Source organism: Eumetopias jubatus, unplaced genomic scaffold (genome assembly GCF_037043125.1).
Source record: "Eumetopias jubatus isolate StellerSeaLion01/CBP00866 unplaced genomic scaffold, mEumJub1_p1.0 scaffold_4, whole genome shotgun sequence".
Classification (NCBI taxonomy): Eukaryota; Metazoa; Chordata; class Mammalia; order Carnivora; family Otariidae; genus Eumetopias; species Eumetopias jubatus.
In genome coordinates, this window is record NW_028274810.1 from 146,015,867 (window position 1) to 146,027,816 (window position 11,950).

The 11,950-nt window shown below is 36.8% G+C and overlaps 1 protein-coding gene across 1 annotated transcript; it reads left to right on the top strand.

Annotated features, from left to right (window-relative positions):
• The first annotated feature begins 27 nt into the window (after positions 1-27).
• On the top strand, positions 28-11,235 carry RIDA (reactive intermediate imine deaminase A). Its single transcript, XM_028110782.2, has 6 exons — positions 28-199; positions 6,627-6,732; positions 8,528-8,582; positions 8,810-8,878; positions 9,630-9,685; positions 10,688-11,235. Exons 1-6 carry the CDS (start codon positions 135-137, stop codon positions 10,748-10,750), a joined length of 414 nt encoding a protein of 137 aa, XP_027966583.1. The 5' UTR covers positions 28-134; the 3' UTR covers positions 10,751-11,235.
• The last annotated feature ends 715 nt before the right edge of the window (positions 11,236-11,950 follow it).

The following is an 11,950-nucleotide window of genomic DNA, read 5'->3' on the forward strand; positions in this document are numbered from 1 at the left end:
GCCGAGCAAACTCGCTCCGGGAGAAGAGTTACTCCCGGGACTGGACCCCTGGGCTGGTTAGTCTGGTGAGACGCTAACAGAGTCAGTGTACGGGATTCTTCTCTTGGAGCGGCAGCAAGATAAAAGGGTTAGCCATGGCGTCTCTGATCAGAAAGGTGATCAGCACTGCGAAAGCCCCAGGGGCCATTGGTCCCTACAGGTAACGAGGCTTGGGGGAGCGCGGACGGACGCTGGGCGTGTGAGATCGGGGGTCCGGAGCTCCAGCCACTCCGGGTCAGAGCTGGGGCGGGCCTCGGGCTTCATCCGGTCCAACCTGCTCAAACTCGCTGAACTCGGGAAACAACCCGGGAAAGGGTCAAAGCACCCGGAGACCCAAAGAGTGTGAGTCTGTGCTCCCAGGGACTCTGCCCCGGACCTGGAGGGCCAGAGCGCTTCGCCGGCCGTAAGGGGTCAGGTTTTGTATTCTTTTTGGTAACCATTTTATCAAGGTATTTCACACACCCATAAAATTCACCCCTTTAAAGTGTACAACTCAGTGATTTTTTTTTTTATTATACTCACAAAATAGGGCAGCCGTCACCACTATATAATCTCAGAATAGTTTAATCACCTCCAAAAGAAATCCCATACCCATTAGCAGTCATTCCCCATTCTTTTCCCCTAACCCCTGGCAACTACTAATCTATTTTCAGTTTCTGTGGATTTGCCTGTTCTGGACTTCTGTAAATGGAATCCTACAATATGTGGTCCTTTGTGACTGACTTCTTCCATTTTAGCATAATGTTTGGTCTAACCCTCTCTTAATTCAAAGGAGTAAATTCCGTGAACAGATGTGGGTGTCCATCTGGAGAGAGCTGAATTCTTTTCACAGAAATGCTTAGCAAATAGATGCTCATCTATCCAAGGCACTGATTTTTACAGTCCGCATAGAAATGCACTGGGATGTTTATGAATTCATTGCCCATGCTCATTTCCCACTAATAAAGTCAAATACAAATCAACAAAAATCATTTGCTAAGATGGCCTCAACATGCTCTAGCTAAATATATGTATACCGGCCAGAAAGTCTACCCTGTGTACATGCATTTCCACTTGTCAGAAGTGCTGCAAATATAAAAAGGTTAATTTCTTTTTTAAAAATCCTTTTTTTTTTTCTTAAAATGTCTCAGCTTTAAAACTATTAGATCTTACCCTATGCATTCTTGGAGACTTTTTTCCCTTAATATAATTTTTGTTATTTTAAATTTTTCACTAAAGTATACCATGTAAACCTTTTCTCATTTTCCCTTTTTAAAATATAGTATCTGTTCACTATTAAAATAACCACAAATGGAAAACTACAACTGAAACACTTCAACTATGATAGACATATATTGAGTACCTACTATATGCCAAGCACTGCAGAGGCTACAAAAAACGTGTAAGAATTAAAGCAGTGTGAAAGACATTCAGGCATGTGGGGGAAAGAAAAAGAAACATTTTCATTTCGTGCATGCTGTATGGCAGGCACCATGACAACTAACCTTCTTCTCTAAGTCCCATCCTCATTTTACAAAAGGAAGACTCAAGCTGAAAGTGAACTTGTCCAAGGTCAGACCGTCCATAAGTGGCAGAGCTTGATTTGAACAAGCCCTAGCTCCCTCCTCTGTACCACATTGCCATGAAAAATAACACAGATGCAGAACAATAATTACCATAGCAGGGTTAGAAACAAAATGCAGTAGGAGTAAAGGGTCAGGGGGGGTGAGGGATGGCAAAAGAGGAGAAGAAACAAATTGATGTAACTTGGGACAGAGGAAGAAAAATATCTAGGAGGGCTCCTGCAAGCGGTAGTCCTTGAGCTGGGTTTTGAAGGTTGTGTTTGCCATCTGTATAGTACTGTTATAAAGTGATTTTTAAATTACTTTGTTAAGGAATTAAGCAGGAAGTCAGAGGGAATGACTTGAGGCATAATTGTGGAAGAATACATGGCATAAAGATTTTTTGGAGAAAGTTTTGGTAATCCAACTACGACTTTTTTTTTTAATTTGCCAAATCTGTGTACCACCTGTATCATTATTTACTTAACACTTTTATTTAAGCAGGCTCCCTTTAACAAATTTAAAAACGAAATTTTACAGGAGTACTCTAAATAGAAGACAAACCAGTAGAAGGTAACAGTAAAAAAATAAGCTCAATTAAATAAAAAGTATAATTAAATCCTAGGAAGCTGCTACAGTTGGCTCAGAACACAAGGCCAGCTCTCTTTGTTAAAAGTGATAGATTTCTTTGCTTTCTAAAATTGGTATCTTTTCTCCTTCACGTAATGAGAGGATCGATGTCATAACTGCTAACATTTATTGATGCTCACTCAGCACAAGGCACTGTTCTAGGTGCCTTAGTGCTTTATGTACACAGTTGTTATGACAGCACTTATTTTTCAGATGGTGAAATTGATATATGTGTGGTTAAATAATTTGCTCAAGGTCAACCACCAAGACGGGATGTGACAGAATTTGAACTTAGGCAGAGCTCTAGAGCTCAATCTTCATCATTAGTTTGCTGTCTCCTGCCATGGAAAAACTCAAAGAGAATTGAAAAAGGAGTCCTTTCCTTACTGTGATTCAGTTTGCATGTGACCTACACTTTGGGAAACACTGGTTTTCAGAGTTGGACTTTGAATCTGAATTGCTGTTTTGCCTGTTGCTAAAAATTAGGTTTTAGCAAAGTCTAGATTGTGATCGTTCCCAACTATCTAAACTGGAGAGTATAAACTTTGTTTTGTATTCACTGAGGAGTCTTCAAATGTTTTTGAAGAGGAAGTGACATGAACAGATTTCTTTTAAGAGTACTCTGATAATTATTTGGGGAAGACATTAAGAATAGTTAAGGGGGTATTACAATAAAAGTAAAAATCAGTAATCTTTTTCCTCCTCTGCCCTGATCCCTCCTCCTCAGTCACTCAGTGGTTTTACTTCAGAGCAAAAGCAGCCCTTACCAGAAACAAACACAAAGTGATTATAGACCCTAGAGCACACACCTTCCTCAAGTGTGTACTTTGTTCAAGAAAGCAAGTGTGACAGTAATATTCCTGGGTGACTCGGAATCAACTGTCTTTATAAAGCTGCAAGAAAAAAAGAAGGAAATCAAATGAATATACCAATATAATAAAAAGACAAAACATCAACCAGCTTCACTGTGTGGAGACTTTCTAGGACATTGTCCTCTTGTGCTTCTTTGTATCCAGAGATCATACAAGGCCACTAAAAATGGTGCTAATTTTTAATATTTTATCTTGAAGAAAACCACACTCCAACTAACTAGTCATATCCTGATAAAGTTAATGGGATATGTTTGAAGAACCATTTGGAAACCAATTTTTGTGCATGGAGTTTGTAGTGAGCACAGTTTTTGAAAATTCTGGGTCTCCTCCAGGATGAATTCAAATGTGTTTAACTTTCAGTCCCTGGCATTTTGATGGATGGGGTGTTGTCACCAATTAGCTAATCAGCTTAGCACATTTCAGGAATACCTCAGGACAGAACCTTGAGAGATTTCAACATCACAATATTGCATTGCTTTTCATTTTGCTAGCACACTACCCAAATAGTCATGAAATTTGGAAGTGATAGTCCATGTGGCATAGATTACAACATGAGAATTATTACTAAGATGCTTTTGAAAGTGTTATTGCCCTTTGACCTGGAAATAAAACAGTACACTTTTAAATTTTCTGGAGGCTAATGACTTGCCTGGATAGTAGGATGCCATAATCAGGAAGGGTCAGCTATTACCTTTGTGAATAATCTCTTTACTAATCTATAAGAGATAACTCACATAGGTCAGATAGTCTTAGATGTCTGTTAATTTTCGGAGAATAAATGAATACCTTTTTACTATCATAAATTTTTTGACCAATGGTAATACATATGGGCTTAAACTATGTTTCATGTATGGAGAGAGCTAAAGTTACTTTGCAAAGGGCCCAGGGTAGCCTAGTTCTACACAGGACAGTTAATAAGAAACCTTGTTAGCTGATGATGCTTTTCAACCTGAGGAAAGCTTACACATTAACAAACTCAATAGTTACCTGTTTCTGGGCTAGGGTGAAAGCCAGATAGTTGAGAAGAATTTCTAGACTTTCTAAATCCTATTACCAAGTTTAAATCTACCCTGTTCCACTCTCCAAAGCCCACACAATAAGCCAGTAGGTCCTGCTAAAAAGATTCTTTACTGACAGCCAATCATTTAAGCTAGTAAGCCTTTAGAGAGCAAAACATCAACAAGAAGTTATTGTGTGACCGCTACGTGCAAGAAGTCACCTCAGCCCTGTGCAGCTGGAGACAGTAAGACACAGCTCCTGTGTTCAGGGAGTTTACAGTCCGGCACACCCCAGAGATAGTATGAGAACAGACTGAGCTATGATGTGAGGCAGGATCCTGTACATGGTGTGGGAAAAGCTCCTCTGAGGTTCAGATGAAAAAAAGGCTTAGTTACTTGCCCAGGGAAAACTGTGTGATGGTTTTCGGTGTAGTTTTGTTTACAATAACAAAATACTGGAATCAAAGGTAACTAGTTAAAGTATGTCCATGCAGTGAAATACCACACAACTGTTAAAAGAATAAGGATGCATCCTGCATACAGTTATGGGAAGATCAGGATATATTGTTGAGTGAAAAAAGCAAAATGTAGAGGAGTGTTTAATATACTACGTGTTGTATAAAAAAAAAGATGTTTAGTATACTACATGTTGTATAAAACAGGCAGAAGATAATATATTCATTTTTATTCATATATGCATGAAAAAACTTTGGAAGAATATGTAAAGAAAACCATTGGTTATCTCTAGGGACTGGAAATGGAGCAGAAGGAAAATAAGGAAAGAAGGGAAGAGATTTTTCACTGAGATTCTTTGGATAGTGTCTAGATTTTTTAACCATGTGAATGTTCTCTTATTCAAAAAATTATTAAGAAAAAATTATAGGGGCACCTGGCTGGCTCGGTCAGTAGGGCATGTGACTCTTGATCTCAGGGTCATGAGTTCAAGCACAGAGCTTACCTAAAAAATATATATATATTTATGCCATAGTTTAAATTATAAAGAAAAAATATGGTCAGGAAAATCAGGGGAAACATTATGAAATAAAAGGAAAGCTTAGAGCATGTTGGAAAACACTATAGGGAACTAGAAGATTAGAAATGAGAATGTAGCATTAGAAATGTAAAATTAGAAATGAGAAGATGCTGTTTCTAAATAAGCATGGAAATGGTAAAACAAATTTTACTTCTGAATTTAAACTGCTACTAAGGTTTCTTTGTCAACATTTTAAAAATGGTGGCACTTACTGCCACTGAATTGTGTGCCTGAAAACGGTTAAAATGGTAAATGTATTTAACCACAATTAAAAAGAGAGACAGAGGGGTTTTCTTTATCCAAAAAGTAAAAAAAAAAAATTGAGTTGATTTGCTTGGCTCTTTTTCAGGTCTCTATGTGCATAGCTTATTCTGTTTCTTGTGATTTTATCCTAATTCTGAAATTTAGTATCCTCATTACAAGTCATTTCCAACAGCAAGCACTTTGCAGAAATGAGGTGTAACCTCCCAGGTGAAATCTTGTCTGAGAATAATTACTCCTTTTCTTAGAGTGCTCTTGGCATTGCATTTCTGTTATTTTACAGCTCTTTTGAGGTGTGAGTTACATTAAAATTCACCCATTTTTAAGTGTAGACCACCATGAATTTTTGTAAATGTCTAGAGCCGTGTACCTGCCACCACAGTCAAGTTTTAGCACATTTCCATCACCCCCCAAAAATTCCCTCATACTGTACATTTGTGGTCAATGACCACTGACCCAGGAAGCCACTAATCTACTTTCTGCTTCTATTCTGTCTTTTCTGGAATTTCATATAAGTGGAATCAAATAATATGTAGTCTTTAGTTGGATCTAGCAGTGGATTTTTTGTTTTGTTTTTCTTTTTTGCTGTCATGAATAATGCTGTTCTGAACATTCATGTAAGGTCTTTGGACATATATTTTCATTTCTTTTAGGTAGTTCCTAGGAAAGAAATCGCTGGGTTGCATGTTAAGCATATGTTTAAGGTTTTAAGAAACTTGCCAAACTCTTTTCCAAGGTGTGTACTGTTTTTGCATTCCCACCAACAATGTATAGGGTTCTGGTTGCTTCTCATCTTCACCAATACTTACTCTTATCAGTGACATCTTATTGTGTGTAGTGGTATCTATTATGGTTTTGCATTACATTTTTCTAATGAGTAATGTTGAGCATCTTTCATGTACTCCCTAGTTCTTCATATGTCTTCTTTTATGAAATACCTGTTCAGTCACTTGCCCATTTTTTATTGGGTTGTTTATCTTCCTCTTTTTGAGTTATAAGAGTTTTTCATATATTCTGGATACAAGTTCTTTGTAGATATATGTTTTGCAAATATTTTATCCCAATCTGTGACCTATATTTTCATTTTCTTAAAGATCTCTTTCAAAAAGCAAGTTTTTAAATTTGAATGAAATTCAATTATTAATTCTTATATTTTACATTTTGTGCTTTTTGTGTCTTAGCAAAGAGATCTTTTAGCATTGAATTTTGTATTTTATATCTTTTATATACACTGAATTTCTGTTTATTGCAGTCAAGCCGTGTTAGTCGACAGGACCGTTTACATTTCAGGACAGCTAGGCATGGACCCTGCAAGTGGACAGCTTGTGCCAGGAGGGGTGGCAGAAGAAGCCAAACAAGTAAGTCATTTTTCACGTTTGAAGTTTCCTTCTTTACTGTTTTTTAATACTGGGGGGTATTAAGAATCTACTTGGCTGATTTTTTTATAGAGATTATCAGATAAATGCTTTTAGAGTTACTTACTGATTGATTTAAGACGGTTTTATGTCAATTGAAAGTTCAAAATTTGAGGAATCATTTAACAAGCAAAAAAAAAAAAGTCTACCTTCCAAGGTGACTTCAAACCTGAATTATTGGATATTCACTAAACTGTGGTCATCAGTTTACAGTATATACATATTATCAAATCGTCATGTTATGTACCTAAAACTGATACAATATTAGATGTCCATTATCTCAATAAAATTACTTAACTCTCAATTAAAGTATTGAAATCAGATAGCATCTTGTCATTTCTACATGGATTGGAAAAATTTCTTTTTTTTTTTTTAAAGATTTTATTTATTTGTCAGAGAAAGAGAGAGCACAAGCAGGGGTAAGTGACAGGCAGAGGGAGAAGGGGGCTCGGGACTCAATCCCAGGACTCTGGGATCATGACCTGAACCGAAGGCAGATGCTTAACCAACTGAGCCACCCAGGCGTCCCTGGATTGGGAAATTTCTTATCAGGGCCACTGACCCGCAAAAAAAAACACCACAAAAGTAAAAGTCAACATTTGCTAGTAAGAACTATTGAAGATTACGTGTAGTATGTTTGTTTGTTTTTTTAAATAAGAATGGGGAGTACAATTCTAATCCAATGAATAGAATTAAATTATAATTTTATGCATTCACCAAGTCATTTGTATTATCCAAAGCCAGAAACAACCTAAATGTCTGTCCATAAGGAACTAGTGAAATAAATCATGCTAGAGCCGTACAGTTGAATTAATGCAGAAAAATCCCCCAAGATTAATTGTTAACATGATAAAACCAAGATGCAGAACAGCTTGCACAGTACGCTACCATCTGTGTGTGTGTGTGTGTGTTTGTGTGTGTGTGTGCGTGTGTTTGTGCACGTGTGCAGGTGTGAATATTCATGCTGGTATAAGCATCAACTGTCTCCACAGGATATAGAAGGAACCAGAAACAGTGGTCCCCTCTGAAGGAAACTGGGGGGAAGGGCAGTCCAGGTGGGAGACATCTTTGCACTGTATTTGCATCTTTATAGCTTTTGAATTTTTTGCCATATCTATGTGTTACCTATTTAGAAGGTGAGTTGTTTTTTAGACATAAAAATATCAAATATTATAATGTGACCAGTAAAGTGGAGAGGAATAATGAATTGAAAAAATAATACGTTAAGGAATGAGTAAAAACTGATGTTTTTCCAAAGGCCAGAGTGTCAAGCATATACCTAGTTTACTAATACTATTTTTTGAGAAAAAGATAAAAGTACTCTTTAAAATCAATTATTGCTTTAAAAGAAAACATATTTTAATGCTCACTGGCTCATACTTATCCTCCAAGTGATAAAGAGTTAGGAACTCCAGGAGCTTTCTCTGTTTCAGCTGAGTGGACGTCAGCCGAGAACTTCACACACTCTAGCACTGAAGAAGGGACGTCAGTCCAGTCTCTTACTCACAAAAGGAGACACGGTCTCACTATATTTCAAAAAGATTCATTTCCATTAAACAAAAGCCAAGAAGTAATTCACTTGTATAGAGGTGGTCTAGAAAGAGTAGAATTTCCTAGAAAAGGAGAATTTTTCTGCAACATAAGCTATTCAATCAGGTATTAGCAATTGATTAATTGAGTTGAATTAAAACTTTACTATAACATCAGTGCCTTAGGCCTTTCTTGCCTTTTTTCATAGGCTTTTACAAACTTGGGTGAAATTCTGAAAGCTGCAAGCTGTGACTTCACTAATGGTGAGCAACTTGATATGCCTTCACATTTCTGTCTGATGTTTCTGTGGTCTTTTTGAAGAACATTGAGCATCCAGTAATACATCATGCCATATTGTCATTGCTTTTCAAAGTTGTTTTAATTTCAGTCCCATTTTAATCAAGACAGTCACAGAACCATATGTTTTTCTAAGTAATATTTTGGGTGAGACCGAACAGCTAAACCTAATAACAACGTATATGTCTTCTAGTGGTAAAAACAACTGTTTTGCTGGCTGACATGAATGACTTCAACACTGTCAATGAAGTCTACAAGCAGTGTAAGTAATTTGGCTTTATTACTATATTCCATTTTAACAAGAAATGAATCTGTTAACCTTATTGAGTATCCATTATGAATTAAGAGTGATAGGAGCTGCTAAAGAAATGGCCATAGATCCTGTCCTAAAAGAATAGTCTGATTGAGAACATACAGTGAACCCCCATGAAAAGATTCAAGACATTTCTGTGGTACTCCCTAGGATAATATATTACAACCCTACAAATTCATTTTCCTAAAGCTTAATATTGTTGTCCACTTCTCAGGTTTTTTAAGCCTTCCTAATAATTTTTTTAACACAGAGATTGTATTTTTTACTGCTGTGATACGGCCTCAACACCATCTCTGTTCAGGCTCTCAGAATCATTAGCTGGTTAATTAACATTTTTATGCCTTGGTTTCCTCACATGCAAAATGGGGATAAAGCTTTATAGGGTTGTTGGAATGCTTAAATGAGTTCATACCACAATAAATATTGCTCTAAACATAAAACCCCATTCATATCAAACAAGATCAAAGTCTCAAAAGCATGTATTTTCATTTTTTTCCAGAAAGCTAAGACATTTTAAAAAAGTATTCAATATCATAGGAATCCTATGGTAAAATATTTTATCAAACAAATATGAATGTGAGCTTTTCTTAGTGTTGCTTATATCTAAGAATGGACAGATCTGTGACGCACTTACCAGAGTCTTGATTGTGCAGTCATAATACAGTGTCTGAAAACTAAAATGAAATTCTTTTAAATTTAGATTTCAAGGGTAGTTTTCCTGCAAGAGCTGCTTACCAGGTTGCTGCTTTGCCCAAAGTAAGTACACTTTAAAGTGACTGATGTACACGATTGTAAATTTCTACGTTGTTTTCTGAGTATAACAAACTAAGTACTTTGGCAGGAATTTTTGTAAAGAAAAAAAAAAGAAATAATCTCTGCTTTCCAGGATCTTAAAGACTAAAAGGAAATACCCAATATTATATGCTGGTGGGGGGAGGGGGGGTTAAGAAACTTCAGAAGTTTTTTTAATTTGTCTTAAATATTAAGAAAATTAGAAATCAAGGCCACACATGAACATGAACACAACAGAATCAGGGACTTAAATTGTAAGAAAAAGTAAAATACTAGCTGTATTGTTTTCACATACTTAGAGACTATACCCTGAGCCAGGGTAGTGAGCTCTGCAATAAAAAATTTCACTTGCCTAATGAAACATCCAGACTTCCATTAGAAAAATAATCTCAAAACCAGTAGCCCACATATTTCCTTACCATTGATATTGTGGTATTCAAATGCGATGAGAAGCTCCTCTAGCAGCACAGTATTCCTGCCTACAAAAAAGCAGCCTACTGACTTCTCTGTAAAGAAAATTTATCTTCTATGAGTGGTATGTTTATTGTTTTAATCGGTTGTTACTTGGAATGGTCAGTATTCTCAAACTTAACTAAGGTATTGAGTGTAGTGGAAGGAGCTCTGAACTTGGAATTGCAAAACATGGGTTTGAACCTCTGCCATTTAGCACGGTGTCCTGGGACAGGTGAAAACCACCTCTCCAGGCTTCCATGTATATCGTTCTCTGGATTGAGGAGAGCACGCTGCCCACTAGAGCTGCCGAGAGAATCCTGTGAGCTAATGCACTTGAATGTGTCTGACATGGGAGCCTGCCAGTGAATGCTTCCCCATCCTTCCCTTCTTTGAAAAATGTAATGTTAACAATGCTGTATTGCTATGAGTTGTTTATGTTTTTTAGTAGGTATTCTAGAGCTCTCTTCATTCATAAAAAATTACCTAACCGTTGCTTGGTTATTTTCCTTGCAGGGAGGCCGTGTGGAGATTGAGGCAGTCGCTGTCCAAGGACCTCTCACAACACCGTCGCTATAAGTGGGTCCGGCGTTATTTAGTCTGGAATTTTAACAATGTCTTCAAATTAACATCTTAATTTTTACAGTCGACGTTGGAAAGTTTATGATTGACTTAAACATTTGAGGTCATTATGGAAATACCATATAATAAGGGGAATTAAGCATGAGTGGGGGATCAGATGACAACTCCAGTTACTGGTGTAATAAATCACACGCACACTCATGTTCCTGGATGTGGGGAAAGAGACGCTCATTATATACTTATGCAAATAAATGAAAGTAAAGGGAAATAAATCATAAGAGAGAGGAGTTGTTACTATTCCTGATAATTAAGAGCACTTGTAATTCAGTTAAATCCTCTTAATTTAATGATGTGAAATAGTTAGTTCTCTTGTCAGCTATATAATTCTGCTTTTACTTGAGTGAACTTAAAGTACTGAAATTTGAATGGTAGAGGTAAAGGAGAAGGAAGTGGACCACAATCTTAATAGATAATATTTTTCTAATGGAAATAAAATAGACGTGCAGGTTTTCCTTGGTCTGATTCTGTTCACTTATTTTTTAACAGTTTAATTTGTACATTAAAGCACATTATCTGATGGTGGTGGGGGGGAGACCATGAAGTTAAAACCCCAACTATTTTTTTCTCAAAACTTAATTTTGACTTTGTACATTTCTACACTGTTGTAATCAGGCTATGTATAATCATTTTGTGTTTGATCCTTTAAAATCTTTTAATTTAGACAACTACTACATGAATACCTCCTTGCTGTAGGATAAATTCCAACACAGAAGTGTATAGATTAAAAAGTAGAAGTAGCCTTCACTCACTCTCCTCCATTCCATTTACCTCCCCAAAGAGAACCACTGCTAAGAGTTTTGAATAGAACCAGCAGTTTTCTGTTCTTTACATACTTGATCATCCAGCTAGGTTTTGGCTTGTTTACATACATGGAACTGTATATATTACTCTACAGATTGCTGTCTTCCGTCTTGAAGATCTTCCATAGATATACATAGAGGCCTGCCTCATTTTTAAAACTGTCTCGGTATCCTTCTGAGAGAATATGCGTCAGGTGACTTAACCACTCCTCCAAAAAAGTCGGTGTTTTCAAGAGTATCATATTACAGCAAAGCAGCCATAACATTCCTACACATACACATACCATTCTTGGGGATACGAGAACTTGTTAGAGCATCGAACATTACAAGCATCCCA

Bases quoted from the DNA above. Each gene is read 5' to 3' on its own strand.
- RIDA (XM_028110782.2), top strand. From the start codon at position 135: ATGGCGTCTCTGATCAGAAAGGTGATCAGCACTGCGAAAGCCCCAGGG. The intron at 200-6,626 runs GTAACGAGGCTT...TGTTTATTGCAG, and splicing joins GGGGCCATTGGTCCCTACAG to TCAAGCCGTGTTAGTCGACA. The intron at 6,733-8,527 runs GTAAGTCATTTT...CTTTTTTCATAG, and splicing joins TGGCAGAAGAAGCCAAACAA to GCTTTTACAAACTTGGGTGA.